Source organism: Naegleria fowleri (assembly GCF_008403515.1).
Source record: "Naegleria fowleri strain ATCC 30894 chromosome Unknown tig52, whole genome shotgun sequence".
Classification (NCBI taxonomy): Eukaryota; Heterolobosea; class Eutetramitea; order Acrasida; family Naegleriidae; genus Naegleria; species Naegleria fowleri.
This window is the reverse complement of record NW_025407984.1, coordinates 420477-444269: the sequence shown is the minus strand read 5'-3', so window position 1 is coordinate 444269 and position 23793 is coordinate 420477. Positions and strand designations below refer to the sequence as shown.

Genomic DNA, 23793 nt, shown 5'->3' with positions numbered 1-23793 from the left:
GAATAGATTGGTTGGAAATAGTAGAAACAATTTTATAATCTCGAAAGAATATATCAATGGGAAGAAAGCCGAAATTAGCATCATCATCATCTTCAGATAATAATTTAAAAAATACGGGAAAATCAGAATATAACAAACAAGAGAAAGAACATATTCCTTTTGTCTTCCACAAAATTACGGAATACTTTTTGAAAGAATTGGGAAGCTTGCAATTTTCGTTCAAACCTGAACAATGTCAAGAAATATTAACGAAAATAATTACAGCACCCTTTGCAGAAATTTCCAACATATCATCACAAAATCAAGATAATAATCTCGACAAAATTTCAATAATCGAGAACGGTGTAGAAAATGCAGACCCAACTACTTTCTCCAATATTACTTCAATGATCACAACAACACTGCCCACCGTTGCAGAAACGACCAACAACAATATTGCGTCAGATACTTTTGTCCTTCCAAAAGCAGCATCAAACTCAGAATATACAGAAATTAGAGTCGATTTAAATCAAAATTTTAAATGTACCCACAAAGGTCCAGTTTTTCTAGGAAGGAGAAAATTAAAGCTCTGCATGCCAGAAATACAGAAAATTGGAGCTGAATTTCTCTTATTTGGAATCAATGAAAGTTGTGAAATTCTACAGTCTTTGACCATCAATTTCATTGGTAGGATGCGAGAAACCAAAGGATCGGAGGCTAAGACCAAAGCAAGAGCGAAAAATAACAGTCAGATAATTCAAGAATTTGAATGTGACACAACCACCTACAAGGTAAGGTTTTATACTGCAGTTAAACTTTTTTATATTGACATTCTAATTTCCCTTGTTGTACAAATTCATCACTTATTGCGCGACGACATAGGCCATGAAGACATGCAAGAAATGCAGACTTGTCTTAATACGACTACCATCAGAAATCTCTTCGATTAATGAAGAATTAAACGTTTATATCTCCGCAGAACACTATACTGTGTTACCAGATGGAGGTAGTAAAAATAGTGACGAGAAAGATGACCTTAACAGCACAGATCTTGACAAGGAAAGAAAGAGAAAATTAGTGGAAGGTAAAAAGCCCTTGAGTTCAAAGAAAACAAAAATTGATGATGATGAAGACGCTGGAGATTCTACGGATGAGGAAGTACAAAACGATGATATACTGCCAGAAATCGATGAGACAAAAATTCCAAACCCCTATCAAGATTTCATTCGAAGGTACAAAAAAGCTCTTGAAAAAAATGTCATAAAAAAAGAAAGAATGAAACAGGAACATTACCAAGAAATTGACAAATTTCGTAACCAGATCAAAGATTTAGAAAAGAAAAACAAACAATTAACAAAAAGTTGTGTAAAATTCGCACGAACTATCGAAAAACTTACAACTCAAATAGCCATGTACAATAGTAAGATAACAACACCAGCAGAAGCCCCAACCTCTGGTCAAGAGATTTTGAACACTCTTTCTACTGCTCCCTCATCAGTCAGCTCGAACATACCCACCACTGAGGTTGCACACAACGAATTGCATGTGGATGATGATTTGACCTTCTTCAACGACTACGACTTGGATTGGTCGAATTTCAATGATGGAAAAAGTGCCCAACCAAGTCATGATTTGAACAAGAATGACGACGAATCTGATCTTGATCTCTTTGAGACAATTCACAGGAATTAGACAAATTTCCTTTTTTAGAGCGAAATGTCACACCTACTAAACAAAATTTCCGTAAATTCGCGAACCAAGAAAAATGCTCCATCACTCCTCGTCGATGACGCGTCAACGAGGACGGCATTATCTTTTCAACAAGAGTTTGCTGCTCCAACTTGTCCAACCCGCATTTTCCTCTCAACAACAACAACGATTCTTTTCCACCTCCCACTCTCATCAACAACATCAAACCATGATCCACAAAATTTTACAACAATATGCTCCTCAGGATCATGGATTGGTGAGCTCGGGAGATTATTTACAAATTTCTCCTCATCATATTTTAACTCATGACAATACAAGGTAGGTTTGGAGGACACTTGTGTTGTGTTCGTTAATATTATTGTTGTTGAATTTCTTCTTGTAATAATTTCCGAATTTGGAAATTCAAATTGGATTCAGTGCGGTCATGATCAAATTCAAAGCCTTTTTCGAAGAATGTAAAAAATCACTCAAATTTGCAAATCCAAAACAACCCGTCTTTGCTCTCGATCATAACATTCAGGACACTTCCGAATCCAATCTCTCCAAATACAAAAAAATTGAAAAATTTGCCTCAGAAAATGGAATTGTCTTTTATCCTGCAGGAAGAGGAATAGGTCACCAAGTCATGATCGAAGAAGGATATGCTTGGCCACTCACATTTACAACGGCAAGTGACTCTCATTCGAATATGTATGGAGGAATTGGATGTTTGGGAACTCCTGTAGTGAGAACAGATGCTGCTGCCATTTGGGCAACTGGATCGACTTGGTGGCAAGTTCCTCCAATTACAAGAGTTGAGTTGACTGGAAAATTGAGGGAAGGAGTGAGTGGTAAAGATGTGATTATTGAATTGTGTGGACTTTTTAATCATGATGAGGTGTTAAATCATTGTGTGGAATTTACTGGTGAGGGAATTAGTTCATTGTCAATTGATGAAAGATTGTCCATTTCCAATATGTAAGTGTGTGTGATGTGTGTACTCTAATGAGTTGACCCTGCATTTCTTCCCAAAACCTCTTTTCAATGTAATGGCTTTCATTCGAAATATATTTGACATACAGGACTACTGAATGGGGAGCTTTAGCTGGTGTTTTTCCAGTAGATTCTCAAACCATTGAATGGTTAAAAAAGACTCAAAATTCAAACAAATCCAAAGACATTCAAGAATTAGAACAACGTTACAAAAAATTCGCTCCTGACTCTGATGCGCGATACGTTCAAACTTTGATTTTGGATCTCTCAACTGTTGAACCTCATGTCTCTGGACCAAATCACGTCAAAGTCATGCAGAGTGTCCAAGAAATTGCAAAAAAACAAATTCAAGTACACAAGGCCTATATTGTGTCATGTGTGAACAGTCGAGTGAATGATCTTCATCAAGCAGCCAACGTCATTAGAAAATCCTCTCAAAAAACAATTGCACCAGGTGTTGAATTGTACATTTCTGCCGCGAGTGACAAAGTTCAGAAAGAAAGTGAACAACTTGGAGATTGGCATTTATTGGTACAAGCTGGTGCTAAAGTTCTTCCACCCGGATGTGGACCTTGTATCGGTTTGGGAACTGGTCTATTACAAGATGGAGAAGTAGGAATTTCGAGTACGAATCGAAACTTTAAGGGACGAATGGGATCTCGAAATGCAGAAGCTTATTTGGCGTCACCTGAAGTCGTGATGGCCAGTGCTTTGAAGGGTTTCATTTCTCTTCCAGAATATTTCTCTACAAGCAGCACCAAAGGTGCAAAGTTTACCAAAATCGATCATTCACAAAGTGCTACATCGTCATCGTCTTCCCTCACTAAAATTATTGACGGATTTCCTGAAGTGATGGAAGGAGAAGTAGTTTTTATTCATCAAGACAATCTCAATACGGATGGAATTTATCCTGGAAAATACACCTACAAGGAATCCATCACATCAGAAGAACAAGCCCAAGTGGCAATGGAAAATTATGATGCAAACTTTGTTAAAATTGCCAAGAAGGGTCACATTCTTGTGTGTGGTTACAATTTTGGAACTGGCAGTTCGAGAGAGCAAGCGGCTACATGTTTGAAATATTTAGGTATTCAAGTGGTCATTGGTGGAAGTTTCAGTGAAACATACAAGAGAAATGCCACCAATAATGGATTCTTATGTATTGAGGTACCCCAACTAGTGGACTATTTGAAAGAAACACAAGGTACCAGCAAGGAGACTGTTCTCGTCCGCAATGCTAAAATTCGAATTGATTTTAGAAATTCATGCTTGACTTTACTGGAAGGGGATTCAAAGAAAGAATATCAATTCCATCCTGTTGGTCCCGTGGCTCAAGAATTGATTGTTCTTGGTGGATTGGAACCTCTAGTCATTCACAAACTCAGCAATCAACAATAAAATTTGAAAATTTCTGAAGTCATTCGAACCATTCGAACATTTCACTTCTTCTTGAGAGATTATTCGACCCGAACATTCTTCAAATGAATGAGTCACCAATGCATTTAATTGATTCTATTTGACAGCTCTGAAAATGACAACCAATGAATCTCCAAATTCAATATTATTCGGGAGTTGCAAACAAAATTCTCTCCGATAGAGTCCTTCTACATTTGGTGTCTTAATGGAGCAAGAAATATTCTTCGTTTCGTTGAAGCCAGCAAGTTCACTCTCCGACAAAACACGATCCTCAATTGTATTTCTTAAAGGTAATAATTGCTCATCATTCTCCAATGGTGTTTCTTTATCTGACTTGACAACAATTCTTGTACCTCGAGGAAATGGTATTCCACAATTAGTAATTTGCCATGTTTTCAGAACAGTAGAATTACACTTGACCTCATAATAATCAGGAATGGTCACATCCTCATCAAAAGAGAAATCATAATCCTTAGAGTTGTAAAGAGCATATATGGGACTTTGTACATAATCATGATGTGGAGAAAAATTTGAGTACGCCACAGGAGAACATGGCGGTTTTTTGGAATCATTGATGGACTGCTCAACTTGTTCCTTGATAATTTTCATCTTGTTAAACATATTTTCCAAATCCTCTTCGGATGGAATATTAGAGTCATCCCAGGAAGAGCTTGATGACATTGAGTCTCGTTGTAAAACAGATGCATATTGTCTATAGAGCGTTTCAGCCATTCGTTTGTCATGTCTTTTTAGCTCAGTCAACAGAATTTCCATTTGTTGTTTGTAAAAATCAAGTTGTTTTTGGAATATCTTAATGATAGATGTATGAGTACTAATTGGAATGTAATTTTGAATGTGTCCAGCGGGTTCTTCCAAGAAGGAATGGCCATGAAATTCCGAATCAAGCGCATGATGATCCTCTCTGAAAGGGCTCCTCAAAAAGTCATGGTTTGGTGACGATAATCCTGCCATTAAACTTGGAGAGAGTGGATTTTTGAAAAGAGGAGATGCGTCTCCCAAACCAGGGAAATGGTGTCCTTGTTGATGTTGAAGTAATAGGTCACCATTTGTTTGCTGTTGTGGTGGTTGATTCATGATACCGGCCGAGCTACTTTGAGGTGTTCCATTGTTTTGAATTTCTGTTTTTGGAGTGCTTGTTGTTGCTGAAGGATTATTATTGGATGAAGACGATGAAGCGCTAGATCTCGATGAGGAAGATATGGCAGATGCAGGTGGTGGAGTGTACTTTTTCTTTTCACCAGTTAAATCGACTTCATCCCAAAAACATGCTTCGAATACTTGATGAGATGTTTGTATGTGTTGCCACTCCTTTGGAACTAGATTTTTGACAGAAATATCTTGTTTTGTTGGATCAAGTGACACCCGTTTCGTTCTGTTATTCTTATTTTTGCTTGTCAAAACTTTGACCTGTTGCGTGTGACAAAGCATTTGGAAATTCCCTGCTGTAAGAACATAGAATTGAATATAATATTTTCCATGAGAAACCATGGTTCGGGATGGTCTAGATATTGATACTAGAACAATTTTTTCTTCAAGTGGTTGCAACGTGAAGGGTTGAGAATCAAACAACAAAAAGTCCAAATAATAACCGGTTACATTGGTTTTCTTGTGAATCATCTCACAAATATTTCCCTTGTCATGAATTTCATGTCTGCAATTCAATAACAAAGGTGCGCTGATACTATTGGCATTGTTCTTAATTTTCAACGCAACATTATATTTCTCATACATTTCATCATCTTTCTTGAGATCATAATTTGACCATTGATGTCGGAAAGGCTCATCAATTGCTGTCTCAATAGAAACGTCCAATGATGGTCCTTGTTGATGCGAGGATGATGCTACCATTGTGGATGATGAAAAGAATGGAGAGCCTTGATGTTGTTGTTGTTGAAAATTATTATTATAACCAGCAGTAGCATGTTGTTGTGGTGGTGGTGGTGCCATATAATTCATTCCGTGTGTGGGTTGGTGTTGTTGATGATGATTGTAATAATTCACCAAATCAGCAATATCTTCATCGGCCAATAACTCCTCATCAAGAAAGGAAGAACGAGACATTTTTTTTGTAATCGATCGACTAGCGATTGGTGTTTGCAAGCTTTTTCGTTTGCAAGAAAGTTGATCAAATAAACAACAGATAATTCAGATCAATGCAGATTGAGTGATTAAGTGATAAGTTTTAAAAATCATTGGCCTCAATAATACAAATGTTGACAGGAAAGTTGATTTTAATTGTTTTTTAATTTGGTTAAATATCTGAAATATTGGTTTTATCCACTGGAATATCTTTTGAGGAAACAACCTCCTCTTCATTCTCGAATTCCACGATTGGATTGACATGATGTTTGGCATCGACTAAATAAGTGGTACAAAGTCCCTTTCCTTTCACTTGAACATTTCTTTCTTCATAGGAAAGACCCATAATGTCCCATACACGTTCATAGGTGGAACGAGATATTTGAATTCTTCCAGACAATGAAGTGGATTCCATTCTTGAAGCAACATTGATGGTATCTCCCCACAAATCATAGGCGAACTGTCAAATGTCAAATTGGGTTAGAAATTTAGTAACAAAACACAAAACTCGTACCTTCTTTGTTCCAATAACTCCTCCAACCACTGGTCCAGTATTAATTCCAACTCGTACGTTAATTTGTCGTCCAATATCGCGCCAATTTTTCAAATTAAATTCCCTTAATACTGTGAAAATGTCCAATCCAAATCGTAATGTTCTTTCTGGATGATCTGATTGAGTATTGCCAATACCACCCACACAAAAATAGGCATCTCCAATGGTTTTGATTTTTTCAAGTTGATGTTTTTCTGTCAACAAGTCACAACCATTCACCACAGTATTGAGCATTTTCACTAATTGCGTGGAATTGAGATTTGAACTTAAAGAAGTGAATTCTACCATGTCACTAAAAAAGCACGTGATATCATTGATCTTTTCTGCAATAAAAGTCTCTCCAGCTTTTAATTGCTGGGCCACACTGTCAGGAAGTATATTCTTAAGAAGAGCTTCGGATTTTTGTTTTTCCTGAGCTAGAAGCGCATTTTGCTTTTTTTCTGAAGTAATGTCCTTAATCATGATGGATACTAATGGTTTTCCATCGAACAAAGTTGTAAAAATATCAATTCGAGTTGGAAATTTTGTTTGATTCTTTCGTATGGCATCCACTTCGACGGTTTCTCCGTTTGTGTTACCTTTAGAGTCGTTACATATTTTGATCATGTCGCGAATGATCTTTTCCACTTGAGAATTTGAATCAAACAAAGAGAATAAGCATGATCCAATGGCATCACTTTGCTGACATCCAAACATACGTTGTGCAGCAGGATTGAATAATTGAATATCACAATCAGCATTGCACAGTACGATTCCATCTACAGCTGCATTGAGAATGCTATTGAGCTTGATTTCTTCTCCAGAGTCAAGAGGTGTTATTTTGCTTCGACTACTTCCTAAGAATGTCCTCTTCACTGGAAGATCATTATAAAGAACAAAGTTTTTCAAGACTTTGTTTGAATCAATATAGTCAAAGCCAATATAATTGAGAAGTAATCGAATGTGATGAACCTCCTCACGGAAACTTGTAATATTTCCATAAATGAGATACCATAAAACAGTACATGACAAGAAGCCAAAGATGAAGAAGACAATCAATAACACAACCGAAGGTTGAGCCCTTGTGAGTGTGAAAATGGCTAAAAAATCGAGCAAATCTTCAGAGAGGTTTTGCATGAATTTGTCAATTTGTAAGTTTTTGAATAGTAATTCTCGTGTGGATACCGAGTTCAAATTCATTTCTTCGTTATACTTGCTCACTGAAATTGCAAGGTTATCAAATATCGAGAGCATACTTGTATTTGTGCAACCAGTTGATGAACACGAGTTTCCATTAATGATAGCGTCGAATTTTCTCGAGGATCCTAACACTGGTTCAGACTCTCCAACTTTTCCAAAAATTAAATCATTGAAATGTCCTCTCATTTCCGTTATATTGAATCGAGTAAAATTTCGATACTGTTCCAGAGTGTCTTGAGAGCTCAATAGTTGGTTCGAGTTCAATTGAGATTTTGAAAGCTCATTAAATATAAACAGCTCTCCCATTCTAAAATTAATGGCTTGACCAAGCACCAAGGTGTTCACCGTTTTCTTAACACTTTTAAGTGTGACAAATCCGAGTCCTGAGTTCAATTTCAATTCTACAAACATCATCATCATGGATAATACAATACTGCAGAAAATAAATGAAATACGTAACACCACTAATGTTTTTGCTCTTCTCCAAAAGGGTTGTGAGGAATTCAATGTTTGGGTTTCAGTAATCTTTTTCGCGAGTCCTTGATATGCTTTTCCAACAAGGTCTTTGGAGATTTGTTTTTCATACATTCTAAGCATGCTTTTCAAGTCTGCATAACGTGCTCGCAACAGAATAATCAAAATGAGAGCCACGGTGAAATAGATCGGAAGGGCTGCAGCAAAAAAGTAAGAAAAGCTCCGTTCTCCTTCCTGATACGACTCTTCACATCGATCAATGAACGAGTAGCACAGTTCCACAAAGGCCTCCGTAAATCTTTCTTGATTCAAATAGAGCATCATAAAGTCGTAGACTGTTATTGTTTCATTAAAACCATTGCTGGGATAGTTTGCAAAAATGTTCAGCAAAAGGGATGAAATTTCTGAGATGGACACATTCTTCTTCTCATAACCAATAAATGCTCCTTGTTGCTTGGATTGAATAATAGGAATTAGTATTTCATTAATCTCACTGTTATAGTCAAGCAACATGTAGGGAGAAAAGCTCGTGAGTGACATTTGTTGAATGTCCTCTAAATGTCCAAAATAAAGCTCAAATCGTTCTTTGAACAAGCCATCTAAGGATTAGTTTCCATCTGTTTTTAACGACGATATGATCTCATTTGGAGTCACAACTCCTTCTCTTATGATTTCATTGAATGCTTGTTGATTTCTAACATTTCTCAAAATTGCATAAGTAGAAACAGTGGGCTCACAGGATTGTTGTATGAATCGAACATCTCCAAGAACATCTTGAGAAAAATAGACACTCAGTGCCATTGAAACGATAAGTATTAAAAGGCTCAATAATCCATAAATGAATAAAACAATCAAGAAAATATCACTTCTTGGCTTGGCCCATAGAGACGACTGATAAGTCATTTGCTTCTTAATATATGGATCATTTTCAACTCCATCCATGTCATCACACAAACGGTCGGCTTCAATTTCATTCGCAACCTTGTTCGATTCATCTGTAACCGAATAGACAGTACTTCTTTTAAATTTTGATTCGGGAAATGATCGAGAACTTTCTTTGAAGGAGCCATTCACTAGACTGTCATCATCACCAAGCGCTTGCACTTGATTTTTCTTTGATTTCATACTCATGCGTCTTTTCCTTTCATTCGAGTCTTCTTCGAGAGAACCAATTTCTGAATATATTTCATTGGCTGACTCTTTGTCAAATTTCACTTCCTCCAAAAACTGCGCATGGGCTCTTAAGAAACCTCGATCATGCCTGTATTGCTCGTGTACATTGGAAATAATATTTTCTGACATGGCCATCAATTTCGAACATCGAGAATTAATTAATTCCAAATAATCAATGTTGACAGAATCATTGGCTAGCTCTTTCAAAAATTCTTTGTGAAGACCTTTGATTTCTCTATAATTAGAGTCCAAAATGACCAAATAATGCTCAACTGGTTCAATATTCTGAAGAGAATTCTTAACCGAGGAATCAATTTCATTTAAGGTACCAGCAAGTGATATGGCTTCAAAAAGACTCAATTTACGTCTGTACAATCTTTTGGCAAGAGATAAAGCATAACTTGCGTGTGAATTGTAGAGCAAAAATAGGCTTGAAATCAAGACCAGAGAAACGGCATTGATGAATTGTTTTTGGTATGAAACTCCCTTAATAAATGATAAGACAAGGCCAGAATCTGTGAGAGTGCTGTTCGCTTCTTCGTTTGAGCTTCGACTCGAGTTGTTGCTTGAAATGGTACAAAATCGTATGAATAGCTTCAAAAATGCAACTTTTCGACTCTCCACAATACTTGAATATATGGAATAGGCCTCTTTCTCAATTAAAGTAGAGGGATTGCATTCAGTAGTAGTGGTGACAGTATGATGTGAGGATCCTTCCTGAATGGCACTGTGAAAAATATTTCTAATGGATCGACAAGCCAGGCGTACATACACATCCATAGCAAGATAGCCAAACAAAAATCCAATGATGATGAGAGCTATTGTTAGACCAAACATGGCCAAACCAATCTCAACTGCTTTTTCCTTATTCACAAGAGAGGATACCAAAGATCCTATAGAAGCTCCAACCTTTGCTAATGCCACTCCAGAATAAATGGAATTTTCAAATCTCCTAGTGAAAGGAACTTTCCAAAATAATATAACTATCCATACAAGTGACACACCCAAATGCAGACATGCTCTCAAATACATCAAATATGACGGAATAAAATACATGAAAAACAACTGTGCCATCTTGGAGAGTGTCAGAAATGTTAAAGGCCAGTCATAGCTGGTTTTGAATGCAGCACTACAGGCAAGACCTGGAGACCAAGTCAAACGGAGTATTGAAATAACGATCATGAGGGTTACCACCACTAGAATGGACATAATGAATGGAGCCTTATTTTCCTCCCCAAAACATTGTATGGAGGGATATCGCACCAAGGCATAGTCCCAATCCTCAATGCTACTGAAATATACTTTCTTTTCAAAGTCACACTCAATAAAGGATGACAACACAAATGACATTGTCATACACAACAAATTCAAAACACTTCCAGTAATTATACAAAGCATTTTGATTTGTTTCATTTTCTTACTCGATTTCCAAATTACCCAAAATGATAATAATGTCACAATGACAGCCATCAAAACAATCACAAAGCAAAAAGTCCCCACCCCAATCATTCCAAAATACGAAAGTAAATTCAATGAAAATGTGATTGGATAATTGGCTACAGTAAATATCCAATTTGCAATGCTTCCCCAAGAATAGTCACCCAAAGTTGGAAGAAAGACACTGGTCCACATGACAAAGCAATGAAATGCTACAGAGGCCATCAAATACTTTTTTCCTTCAAACTGCGGCTTGTCTTGAATGACAGTCACATAGCGAACCACAAATTCCTTTAAATTCTTTGTAAATACAATTCCGTCAGCATTGGTTGAGGAAGAAGTTTCAGAACCTATGGATAAATAACTCTCTCCTCCAGCTCCTCCTACATATGAAATAATACTACCTCGTCGTGCTTGTTGTTGTGGTGTTGGTTCTATTGGAAGAGACATTTCTTTTATGAAAGTCGTACTCGAATAAAATCGTCATGATTACCAGTGATTGTGCGGGTTGTTTTTAAGAAAGGGATGATAGTCTATGAAAGGATGCGAAAATATTGCCAGAGATTTTCAAAATGGGAATAAAAACGACGAGTCGTTATATGATGCTGTTTCAAGTAAATACAAAAGTATTTACAATTCGGAACAAAGAAAATCACAACACATCATGTTTAAACAGGGAACTCGAGGGGTGAAGGAATTGAATGATGATTAGGAGAAGTATTCTGATCGGAATTTGGTGGGCGCGTCAAACACATCACGAAGAATTTTTTGAAAACAGAAAAAACCAAAGATTCTAATTCAATAATTACTAATCAATGAAAGAGATACTTAGAAAAACAAGGAAGGTATTTTGAAGCACAAGTTAGTTCATTAAATACTTGTGAAAAAGATTCGATCGAGGTGCATCTGCTTTGTAACGACGTCATTCCATAATTCGTGAATGTTGTCGTGAATGATTTGATTTGTTATGATTTCCCACTGGAACTGGGTTCATAAGTCTTATCTTTTTCGTCATCACTTTGGTCGGAGGAAGAGGATTCAGGCGCTTCATATTGCTCTCTTAAGCCGGATTTTATCGGCTGTGTTCGTGCTGGAGCTGTCAACAACTTTGGCAGCGAGGACCATCTGGCTGAATGGCTGTTCGCTGCGGCTGCAGGTTTGATGAGGAAACTTCCCTCTTCAAATCTTGAGATGCTTTGCGGCCGTTGTTTCACTTGTATTGATTTTCAGCACATCGCTGTCACTCAAAAAGAGTGCTCAAATATTCAATAAATAATCTTTTTCTCTTTTCATCACCTTAATTCAAAGCACCCATGACAAGGATTATCAACAACGAAATCGGAAACTTGAGTCAATAGGATTTCAATTTGAAAATAAGGATCAAGTCGGGTATAGAATACGACTTTCATGGCTTCCTTTTATATCGAAAGGAATTGTTTCAAATTCGCGAAAGTCTTTGTCGCTGAGCGTGATGACCTTGCAATTCCATGTTGTCCAATCCATCCGGTTCTAAATCGCAACACATTGCTTTCCATATTTGTTGCAGACTCTCGCGTTACTATCAAAGCCGGCTTTTAATTCCTTTAAATCTTCAAACGTCAAAAAGTTGTTTTGATTTCTCACAACAAACACGACAAACATCCAGTCAGGAAAAAATGTTCAAGAAACTATGGTTCACGTATTGTTATTTGGGCCTTCTCTTTGGAATAGCATGTTTCACACTCACTTTTTCCTTTGCACAAACCACTGACTATTCATGTTTTGGAATTCCCAGCAATTCATCATCAGAGGTCTGTTCTGGACATGGTTCATGTGTGAGTACAGACATGTGTAATTGTACCATGGGTTGGACTGGTTTGAATTGTTCAATTTCCACAACTTGTCCATACAAGGATGGTTGTTTCACTTATTCTCTTTCAACCTTACTCATGAGATTGGACAAAGAGGTGTATGGAATTGCCATTCATCCAAGCGGAGATTATTTGGTGAGTGTGAATGGACATATTCACAGATTTGATCGTTTTTCCTTGTCCATGACCATTTTCGCAGGGAACGTATCTGTAGTTTCAGGTCCTGCAGTTGATAATGTCACAGCTTTAAGTGCCACTTTTAATGGTGCAAGCCAATTGTGTGTGACAAGCAAATATGTTTATGTTGCCGACACATACAACCGTGTCGTAAGACAAATCGATTTAACAACCAATATGGTCTCATTTGTTTACAACAGCGTATCGTTTGGATCCTACTTTTCTGGAGTTGCTGCCTCAAGCGATGATTCCACTGTCTATATATCTGACAGTGGAAATGGACATATTATCAAGTGGACCAGAAGCACAAACACAAACACAGTGGTTGCAACAGGATTGAATCATCCCTCTGGGTTGGCACTCACACCTGAAGGTGATTTATTCATTGCTGACACTTACAACCATGTCATTCGAAAACTATTTGCGAATGGCACGTTGACCATTTTCGCAGGAACTTTAGGGGTGCCTAGGTATGGAGGCGACAATGGTCAAGCAACCTCAGCTTTTTTGCAATATCCAACGAGTGTTGCCTACAATAGTGTTCTGAATGAGCTGTATATCGCAGACAAGTATAATTGTGTAATTCGAAAAGTGGACAGAAATGGAATGATTTTCACCATTGATTCTGGAAATATACTTTCTTTTAATACAGATTTTGGTTCTCGCGTCGATTATGCCACTGACCTCGTTGTGGACATTTCCAGGCAAGAGATCATCCTGACGGACTATAAAGCAACAATCGGGGCAGTTCGAAAAGTCTCGATTGGGTGCGAGAGAGGTTTCATTTGGTCCTCCAACTTTTCCATGTGTGTGAGAGAACCATGTCATGATGACAACTGTAGAATTAGCACTGACGTGAACTACTCTATCTCCAATGTATTGACCAATTTGGAAGACACTCTCTATGGAGTTGCTACCCTCAACTTGGGATATGGTGATTATTTAGTCAGCGTTGCTGGATACGTCTACAGATTTTTCATATACGATTTAGGACGGTCAAATTTAACAGGCAATGGTATTGTGGGGCCTGCAATCAACAACGTTCCAGCTGCATTCGCCCAGTATCATCATCCCACACAACTGGCGATTGATGGCAGCTTTTTGTACATTGCAGATTCATATAACTATGCGGTGAGACAATATGACTTTAGTTCTAAAAACGTTTCAATCATTTACCAAGCTGCTCCAGTTGGAGAAGGAGGTATCTTTGGAGTGGCCGCAAAATATGACTCTGTCTATATTAGTGATGGAGGAAGAGGACAGGTGATCCAATGGATGAAACGCACAAATACCAGTGTTGTGGTTGCAACAGGATTGAATCATCCCTCTGGGTTGGCACTCACACCTGAAGGTGATTTATTCATTGCTGACACTTACAACCATGTCATTCGAAAACTATTTGCGAATGGCACGTTGACCATTTTCGCAGGAACTTTGGGCATTTCGGGTTATGGTGGCGATGGCGGACCTGCCACTTCTGCCTTATTAAATTATCCCCAAAGTGTGACTTATAGCTCAGTTTCTAAAGAAGTTTATATTGTGGATCGATACAACCATGCGATCAGAAAGGTAGATCGGAATGGAATGATCGTCACTGCTGCAGGAAATGGTCAGCCGGGAGCTCCTGGTTTCCTTAATGTCAAACAACCAGTACTGAACCAGCCTACGGATCTTGCCTTTATCGGCTCACAACCAGAAATCCTGATCACCGATACAGGAAATGGAGTGTTACGAAAGCTCACCATCAATTGCGGGAACAGCAAGTTGTATCGTTTGTCTTTTGACTATACCAAGTGTTTACCAATGTGTTATAACTTCACAGGTGATTCGATCAGTGTTTGTGGTGGTCATGGGACATGCATTGCACCGAACCAATGTAAATGCAATGAGGGATATTCCGGTACAGAGTGTGACGTGTTTTCCTGTAATGGAATTTTGAAATCCAGCTCGAGTGTTTGTTCTGGTCGTGGTCGTTGTTATTCTCTCAACCAATGCGTATGCAATGCTGGATATTTTGGTCAAGATTGTTCAGAACCCATTTGTTTTGGACTTCCAGCCTCTTTGAACAGTGTTTGTGGATTCCATGGCAAATGTGTTGCTCCAAATTTGTGTCAATGTGAAAACAATCAATGGGTTGGTTTTGATTGTTCGGTTCCGACTTGTCTTCAAACGGAAGTAATTAATGGCATTTTGCAATGCAAGAATGACAGCTCGGTCAAACAAGAAGTTAAAGAGGAGACATTGACCAATGTGGCACAATTAGACTCAAAGAATGTCACATTTGATAATTTTCAAAATATTCTTGTCCAGTTTCCTTTCAACATTTCTAAACAAATTTCAAGTGGAGGATCATCCATGATTTCATTGGTGGTTTCCGTTTCACAAAATGTGACTGCATTGAAAGAAGAAGTGAGACAAGTTCTTTCACCGATTGTGAAAATTGTTCTTTCAAAAGGAAATGGAGACGAAATTCAAGTGAAAAATTTGGCGCAAGGTATTGAAATTTCATTTCCAAATGTGACCAATCAATCTGAATTGGGATGTGTTTATTTTGATGAAATTCAACAAGAATGGAGTCCTGAAGGAATTGTTTCAAAATATGACTCAATTTCACAAACAATGAAATGTTGGACCTCACATTTGACATCATTTGCAGTGATTGACATGAATTTCAAGAAGGCTTCCAACAAAAACAATCCAAAACCTCCCTCTCCAACTCCACCACCCTCCTTTTCAGTTCAAAAAGAAGAAAGAGCTCAAGTTGAATCTGCAGCTGCCATTGCTGCCACTGTTTCAGTGATTGGAGCACTATTAGTGTGTGGAGTCATTGTTGCTGTCACCATTGTCATTGTTATGTTATCCAGAAGAGCAAAAAAGAAGAAAAATTCCATGATGGAACATTAAGAAGTGTTGTGTGACTTTCAAGAACAATCAATCAATTGGTTGGTGTTGTCTTGTGTTGTTGGATTTATTCTTCACGTTCAATTTGAAATTCAAAATTAGAAATTTAATTAAAAAAATTCTATTCCAACGTATCAGATACGAAAACAATTCAACCATCATCATGGCGGAGTATAAAGGAAATAAAATAGATTTAACGAAAGCGTTCTTATTGGAAAAACAACGAGAGGAGCAATTAGAAAAATTTGAAAAAACAGCATCCGAGTTGAAGGAAAAGAATAGATTAGGATCTATTGCATCAAAATTTGCAGCCGATGAGAAAAAGAACGTTCGGGATAATGCGCTCGTTGAACATACCATCGGATTAGTAACACTCGAAGATTTTACTCGAAAACGTTTGGAGTTGGAAAAAGAGAAGGAACGTCAACAAAAAAAGAAAGAAAAAAAGAAACAGAAAAAGCTGGTTCATGTCTTGTCTTTTCAAGATGAATTACAAGAGGAGGAAGAAGGTGTCGAGCCTGAAATGAAAAAAATCAAGAAAAATCCACAAGTAGATACAAGTTTTTTACCCGATAAACAACGTGAACAAGAAGAACAAGATCAAATCGAAAAATTAAGAAAGGAATGGCTTGCTGAACAAGAAAAAATTAAGAATGAGGATATTGAAATTACATACAGTTATTGGGATGGACGCGGTCACAGAAAGTCTATCGTTGTGAAAAAAGGAACGACTGTGGAGAGCTTCTTGTATAAGGTCCAACAAGAGTGGCAAGAATTGAAGAGAATTTCTGTTTCTGATTTAATGTACATTAAGGAAGACTTGATCATTCCTCATCACTATTCTTTCTATGATTTAATTGTAAATAATACAAAGGGAAAAACAGGTGTCATGTTTAGATTTGACGTTCACGATGACGTCCGAGCAGTGAGTGACGCCACTGTGGAAAAGCAAGAAGCTCACGCTTCCAAAATAGTAGACCGGAGATTCTTTGAAAAACACAAGAATGAGCTTCCTTATTCGAAATGGGAGGTTTACAATCCCAAGAAACATGTCAGCAAGCAATAAACCACAATGACCCAAAATTCACACAACTTTCCTTTATCAAAACATCATTTTAAAAGAAAAAGGCACTCTTATGTGTTTTTCCTGATCTTGCAATTGTTCACCGACAGCTGAAAAAACGCAGAAATATTCTTCGACCAATATTGCATTCGTCATCTTTTGATACTCTCGCAAACCAATGTGTCAGTTCTACTGTTGTTGACATCGTTGTTTAAGAAGAGAGATAAATTGTCGTTGCTTTGCACTGGTAGGATCAATAATCAATGACCAGTACTTGTTGTTTCCTTGTAAAATTGCAACCAAATTCTCCCCAACATCCTCCAAAGATATTGGCATTTCCTTGCTAAATATTAATTTCTTTGTTTTTTGCTGCATCATGCTCTTTTCTGTGATAACTAAAACGTCAGAAAATAAATAGGCAGTCAAACTTCCCTTTCTAGATTTCTTTTTAAAATCAAACGAGCATTCATCCAAGTATTTTCTTGATGGTTGAATGATGCTTCTACTTCGAATTTTCCTAGAGATGGAGAAACTTCGTGCCAAGTTTTGAACTTCTCTCTCTTTTTCATTACAATATTCTGCAACTTTGGCAATGGACTCTGTAGCTTGAAGATACTTTTCATGCAGTTCTGGATAGTGAGCAGAGTTTTTGGTTAACTCATTCAGCAAGAGTTGATATCTTGGTATTCGTTGAATGGGGGCAATCAAATAGGAACTTGGAGGAGCTGGATTCAGCCCTGCAAGTTGAATTGATTTGAATGCTTCCTTAATGAATCGTTGTAATCTCTTATTTCGTTCCAGCTCTGTATTCAATTGATCCAAAGAATTCTTGTATTTGGTAATGAAACCCGTGTAGAGTTTTAACGCTTGACTGAATTTCACAATCTCATTCACTAATTTCACTTCCATGTCATAAGCTTTAGTTATAAGATATTCATACATTGCTTTTTCGTCATCTTCCTCTGGAATGTCTATCATTTCTGCTAGCTTTTGATAAAACAATTGATTAATTCCATAAATGATACTCAACTCTCCGACAGTCTTTTGGAAGAAGTCCTTTGAGACAATATTGTTCTTTCCATCTTTCAAGGGATCTAAATAATAGGTTTGAAGTGTTTCCAATGTTTTTAAATAATTAAATTCTGTCTTCTTTAGCTCCTTAATTATTCTCATTCTCTTAACATCTCGTTCTCTATTATTTCTACATTCTAATTCGACAATGGTCATATCAATATTGTCCACAACCGATACATAATACTGTTGGAATATTTCATCATCATCATCAATGTATTCACTCTCATCAAAAGTCTCTTCTGGAGGACTTGAACTTTCCTCCGTTTCCAACTCTTTATCATCATCACCACCATGAGAGGGAAACATGTCTTCTTCACTATTTGAGCCAATATTATATTGAGATGTCAAATTGGATGCCTTATTCATGTGAGGAGGTACACCAGTGGTGGTAGTTTCATGATCAATCATCATTAAATGTTCATCATCAAAGTACTCTTCTTCTTCTCGGTCGGAATCAGCATGCGTTCTCATTGGTATTTTGAAATCGGGGGTACTTTCGTATTGATCCACCAAGCTTTCCTTCCCCTCATCATCATGTCTGTATGAATGACTATGATGATCAAAGGCGGAATCATCAAGGAAATAACTTTCCGTTGCAGAATTCGAGAGTAGCGATGAATGGACGTGTAGCTCATTCGGATCTCTATTATTCTTCAAATCAACTACATGTATAGAGTCTTGGTTCTTGTTTTGTGGTACTTCTTTTCTGTTTACATCTTGTGAAGAATTGTACCTTGAAGAAGAAAGGGAAGAATATTTAGCCCTCGTCGAGTGGAAATGTTCATGGTTTGTATGATCATCATGAGGGTTCATTGAGGAAGGTGAAAAGTGTTCATGTTGCAATAAGGGTCGATCCTTATCATCATCCTGTTTGAGTTGGGAGGAAGAGGACAATCGTTGTTGGTTCTGCCTCCTTCCGTCCTCACTTCCTCCTCGTAAACAACAGAAAAGGAAAGACATGGTTATTATTTCAATTTTTTTTAAATAAATAAAAAAAAAGGAATAACAATTTGGGAGAAGAATTCAGAGTTGACAAACTTTGTACACAGGTTGGACATGTAGACTTGTAGTTACGATCTCAATGATGTCTCCTTCATTTTCTCTCTCCGAATGACTCCCATTCAATGAAATGATCATTTCAGTCAATAAAACCAACTATTGAATCAATGGTGAATAAATTGATAATGTTGAGAAATTCAATGAAATACATTACTGTAATGGAATGATTGAATTCATCAGTTGACAGAAATTGATATATGAATCATTCAAACAACAACGAGATCTCATCGTTATTGGGTCCGCCTAACATAACGAATTATGTGTTTAATTTGTATGTGATTTTGAAACAGACTCACTTTGAAAGAACTTGTTTTTCTCAACTCACTCATACAATCTCAACTTGAATTTAACACGAACACCATTTCGATTCTTCTTGACCACTTGATGGCGAATTCTTCCAAAAGGTGTCGCAGGTATCATGGTCTGTTGAATTTGTTTCTTCTTCTTTTTCTGTTGTTGAATTATTTGCTTCAAATCTTGATCCGTCACAGGTTTCACACCAGCTTTTACATCTCGTTTTTCCTCTCGAGCCAATCTCTTCTTTTCTCTTGCCAATCTTGTTGCTTCTCTTTTTATTTGATCCTTAGTTGGTTGTTGAGTAGAATTATTACGAGTTTCTGTTGTTCTTCTCAACTCTCGATCGAATCTCTTTTGAACTCGAACTTTTCTTCTTGCTTCTCTCAAAATACTAATGTTATTGGGCTCCTCATTAGAAAGAACAGTTACCTTAGCTTCCTTGTATGTGGTTGGTGTTGTATTCTTTGGAGCTTCTCCCAAATTTGGCATTGAATTTCTCCTTTGATCTCTAATTGCATCATTTACGTTTCTTCTCTCTTCTCTCATGTTGTGAATACTTTGTTGTTGAGGAGCTGGAAGGTGTTGCTGCTGTGGTCGAGTTGGTGGTTCTGGCTGAGGATCTTGCAATGGGACCAATCGATGTTGATGGTCGCACATATTTACTCCAACATTAATGTTTTGTAAACTATTGTGATTCATAATTTCATTTCCTAAATGGAAGAATGTTGGAATTCTGCTGTGCAAAACAGTGGCAGTTTGAGGAGAACCGTCATAATAGAAACCATGCAACATACGAAGCTCATAAATGACAGTCGCTTGACCATCCACGTTAAGGCCAAATCTTCCAAATGCATGATCGAAATCTTCTCCATGAGTGGAGAATAAATCTTTTCCATTATTTCTAAACAAGTTTTGGAAGTATTCATTGGCTGAAAAAGGAAATTTTTTGGACAAATCATAGGTTTTGGCAAAGTAATACGTTTTAGATTGTCTAAAGCATTGTCCAACGCATGTAGGATGAGTAACACATTCTTCGAGTGAAGGTATGTTTCCTCTAATAGGATTAAAGTAATCTCTGAAACGATCAAAAGCTTCTACAACTGTGTTCAGTGGATCTCGCAACAAGTGACGCACCGATTGTTGACCTCCATGATTCACAAATTCATACATGTTTGTACGAAGAAGAATTAATCCTGCAATGAGTTTCGCATAACGTCCAATCCTACATTTTAGGAGAGATCCATATGAGAAATTTTGAAGCATGACAAAGAGGAAGAATTTGACATGTTCAGGATAATTCCGCAAGTCTTGGTCATTATCGATGAATGTGATAAGATGACTGAACAGGACATGATCAATATCGATGACCCATTTTGCTTTCTCTGCCTGTCTTGCAGTAAAGAAACTAGAAAGAGCTCTCAATGAAAACATAGCCTTGTGAAATGGGAAAGAATAGGTAATTTGTAAACCCTGATTCACATTTCCCTTGTGTCCATTGACTAACTTCAAACCTCGTTGAACAAAGTAATTGTCTATAATGTTGTTTTCGCTTCCCTCATATCGAATTTGGTCGAGCATTTGCTGTAAATCTTTAGTGACTCGACAAATATCGTTGAGACCTCTGTTAATAAATAAGAAGAAGAAGAAGGATACCAAAATTGGTGAGACCATCCGTGAGATTATCAGTTAGATTATTTGTTATGGGTGTTAGAAACTTTTTGAGGACTTACCTTGAGAACGGAATCGGATCACTCACAAATTCCACAGGATGACAGGTTTTATCAATAATTTCAAAGGTTGGATGGACCAATGGAATTTTGCCATGTTTATATCCAGGGGCATGATCCAACAAGTCGCCCTAATTAGTTGTTGTTGTTTATGAATTCACAGGAACTTTGTCGATTGAGAACACCATTAAAGAAATGAGCAGTTTCGGATTCTGACTCGAAGCCCATCTTTTGAGCGAATGCTTGCTGGCTAAAAGCCAACACCAAAAGGCATACTATACAAACAAGGAGCTTGGAAAGGATTCTGAGACCACCCTTTACCTCCTCAAAATTGTGCATGGTGTTAATTATTTTTTTTTAGCTGGATTAGTAAGATGACTTCCCAACTCGAATAGTTCAAGGATTCGGCACTAATTAGAATCTATCCATTTGTAAAAAACTTGCTTACAAATTTGTACATCGAGAGAAGATGGTCGCAACCGATTGATTGGTTCGATTGAGAAAGGAAGTTGGTCAAACATAACGTCAGTGACAGCACACTTACTATTAACAAAAGCACAATAAATTAGAAGGACAACACCAGTGGCAAATGTGCAAGAATCTGTCGTCATACAGCCCAACTAATTCAATTCTTTCATGTTTAGAGAATGCATCCTAAATTCAGAGCAACAGGACTTGAGGTTTCCTAAAGGAATGTGTTAATTTTAAGATGTTAAGGAAACATAATTTACTAAGGAATTTACTTTCACAATTCACAAAAAAATTGAAATCAAAATGTGAAACAATGAATTTCGTAAATTCATTATTTATTTCTCAATGGGATAACCTCCTCCATAGACACCAGCATTGTAAGGCGAATCTCCATAGTCTGAACCTCCTGCACTGTGATGTGACGATCCAGAGGCAACACCCTCAGAAACAGAAGGATATGGATGATATCTGTAATTTGACGAAGGATAAAATCTACCTGGGCCACCACGTTGCGGTGAAGGTCTGTTATTGCCAGCAGAGCCACCAACGCTCCTAGATGAAGCACCACCTGGATGATGTTGTGGAGGTGAGGCATTATTACCTCCTTCATGATCTTCTCTACCTGGCATTCCATAGTAGTCATATCCATAAGGTGGATAATAGCTGTAAGGATAACCTCCATAAGGTGGATATCCAGAATATGGAGGATAACCTCCTGGTGGATAAGCTCCAGTACCATAAGGTGGTGGTTGAGAAAAACCTGTTGTTGGAGGAGGAGTGCTAAGGCCAGGTGGCATTTGTCTCGATGGGTCCTTACCGTTACCTGCCGTACTTCTAGGTGGAATGCTTCCTGCTGATGCATGTTGTTCATCGATCGATGGAGAAATACCTCCTGGTGGCAATGCATATGGATATCCATAGTAATAATCATAGTATCCATACGGAGGTTGACCTGCTGTATGTGGAGGAAGATGATGGGGTGGATATCCAGGAAGTGCATTATTTCGTCCTCGACCGCCGCCACTCCCTCGAGAACTTCTATCCCGACTACTACTTCCACTATTGTCTCTATAGGATGAACTCTTTCCACCTCTTCGACCGTCTCTTCCTCCTCTCGACCTTGAATGGTCCTTGTCTCCATGGCGCATGGATTTTGGCATGAGACGTTCTCTTGGTGTTCTCTTGCCTTGATATCCTTGACCAGGAGTGGAGTTATGACCTTCAGCCCTTGCGGCTTTTTCGACGGTCAGCTGTTGTCCTTTCACCACAACTTTGGCTTCAAGTGCTCGATTGGCTTCTTCACTTGTTGACATTGTTACAAAGCAGAAACCTCTGTTGATGAGTCTCTTTCGATCCATCACTATGGATACTTTTTCGACTTTGCCATACTTTTCAAACTCTCGAGTAATGTCCTCTTCCTTGGTATCAACCGTTAGATTGAATACAAAAAGGACTCTATCACCCGATTCGTTTTGTGCGGATTGTTGTTTATGTTGTTGAATAATATTCTCGTCAGAATCTGACAGATCTTCTTCGTCATCTTGAAGTTTATGGTGGTGTTGTTGTTGTTGTTGAGTATTCATGTTTTCTTGGTGTTGCTGATGCTCGCTTGGGTGATTAGAGGTATTATTTGAATGTTGTTCAGCAACGTTGTTGCTATTATTAGTTACTGCTGTGGTGTGTTGTTGTGTAGAATCTAGAGACTGTTGCTGCGGTTGAGAGCAGTAATAATCATGATACAACAACATTCATATCATTAAAATGTATTGTTGTGTAAGAGCGTTTTGAGTTGCCATCATATGGTTGCGGTAATATCCATATGGAACCATCATCAACCACCATATTCATATCCGATTCATACCGCACGCACACAAAAATGTTTTTAATAAATTATTGTTGTTTGATGATGATGAAAGGTTGTTGATTAGCTAAATTGATGATAACATTGTTGATTTCCTACCATTTGATGTATCAAGTATTGTTCGAATAATTATTGATGAGTGCTGCTGAGTCTATTGTTGTGATGGGTACTGTTGCTGCTGTGGCTGTTGAAAAAAACGTCTGTTGAATTTTAAATTCAAGAAACTCTCCTAGTAGTCGTCGTCGTAATAGTGGTGAATCGCGTGTGTGTTGGATTCGTTGGACTTTTATATTTTTTTTTATTGAAAAAAATAGCCTCAT

The 23793-nt window shown here is 37.6% G+C and overlaps 10 protein-coding genes across 10 annotated transcripts; 4 read left to right on the top strand and 6 right to left on the bottom strand.

Annotated features, from left to right (window-relative positions):
- Positions 1-56: 56 nt before the first annotated feature.
- On the top strand, positions 57-1671 carry FDP41_006574 (uncharacterized protein; the record flags this gene model as incomplete). Its single annotated transcript, XM_044710224.1, has 2 exons — positions 57-770; positions 862-1671. 2 exons carry the CDS (start codon positions 57-59, stop codon positions 1669-1671), a joined length of 1524 nt encoding a protein of 507 aa, XP_044559255.1.
- A 73-nt stretch (positions 1672-1744) lies between these two features.
- FDP41_006573 (uncharacterized protein) lies at positions 1745-4059 on the top strand (the record flags this gene model as incomplete). The annotated part of the gene is made up of 3 exons (XM_044710223.1): positions 1745-2007; positions 2107-2646; positions 2751-4059. 3 exons carry the CDS (start codon positions 1745-1747, stop codon positions 4057-4059), a joined length of 2112 nt encoding a protein of 703 aa, XP_044559254.1.
- Positions 4060-4173: 114 nt separating this feature from the next.
- On the bottom strand, positions 4174-6159 carry FDP41_006572 (uncharacterized protein; the record flags this gene model as incomplete). The annotated part of the gene is made up of 1 exon (XM_044710222.1): positions 4174-6159. One exon carries the CDS (start codon positions 6157-6159, stop codon positions 4174-4176), a length of 1986 nt encoding a protein of 661 aa, XP_044559253.1.
- Positions 6160-6349: 190 nt separating this feature from the next.
- Positions 6350-8923, bottom strand: FDP41_006571 (uncharacterized protein; the record flags this gene model as incomplete). Its single annotated transcript, XM_044710221.1, has 2 exons — positions 6350-6637; positions 6692-8923. 2 exons carry the CDS (start codon positions 8921-8923, stop codon positions 6350-6352), a joined length of 2520 nt encoding a protein of 839 aa, XP_044559252.1.
- Positions 8924-8989: 66 nt separating this feature from the next.
- Positions 8990-11443, bottom strand: FDP41_006570 (uncharacterized protein; the record flags this gene model as incomplete). The annotated part of the gene is made up of 1 exon (XM_044710220.1): positions 8990-11443. The coding sequence occupies one exon, from the start codon at positions 11441-11443 to the stop codon at positions 8990-8992; it is 2454 nt and encodes an 817-aa protein (XP_044559251.1).
- Positions 11444-12648: 1205 nt separating this feature from the next.
- On the top strand, positions 12649-15924 carry FDP41_006569 (uncharacterized protein; the record flags this gene model as incomplete). The annotated part of the gene is made up of 1 exon (XM_044710218.1): positions 12649-15924. One exon carries the CDS (start codon positions 12649-12651, stop codon positions 15922-15924), a length of 3276 nt encoding a protein of 1091 aa, XP_044559250.1.
- Positions 15925-16084: 160 nt separating this feature from the next.
- Positions 16085-16987, top strand: FDP41_006568 (uncharacterized protein; the record flags this gene model as incomplete). The annotated part of the gene is made up of 1 exon (XM_044710217.1): positions 16085-16987. The coding sequence occupies one exon, from the start codon at positions 16085-16087 to the stop codon at positions 16985-16987; it is 903 nt and encodes a 300-aa protein (XP_044559249.1).
- A 186-nt stretch (positions 16988-17173) lies between these two features.
- On the bottom strand, positions 17174-19018 carry FDP41_006567 (uncharacterized protein; the record flags this gene model as incomplete). Its single annotated transcript, XM_044710216.1, has 1 exon — positions 17174-19018. The coding sequence occupies one exon, from the start codon at positions 19016-19018 to the stop codon at positions 17174-17176; it is 1845 nt and encodes a 614-aa protein (XP_044559248.1).
- Positions 19019-19438: 420 nt separating this feature from the next.
- On the bottom strand, positions 19439-21480 carry FDP41_006566 (uncharacterized protein; the record flags this gene model as incomplete). The annotated part of the gene is made up of 3 exons (XM_044710215.1): positions 19439-21035; positions 21145-21272; positions 21418-21480. 3 exons carry the CDS (start codon positions 21478-21480, stop codon positions 19439-19441), a joined length of 1788 nt encoding a protein of 595 aa, XP_044559247.1.
- A 467-nt stretch (positions 21481-21947) lies between these two features.
- On the bottom strand, positions 21948-23195 carry FDP41_006565 (uncharacterized protein; the record flags this gene model as incomplete). Its single annotated transcript, XM_044710214.1, has 1 exon — positions 21948-23195. One exon carries the CDS (start codon positions 23193-23195, stop codon positions 21948-21950), a length of 1248 nt encoding a protein of 415 aa, XP_044559246.1.
- Between the last annotated feature and the right edge of the window lie 598 nt (positions 23196-23793).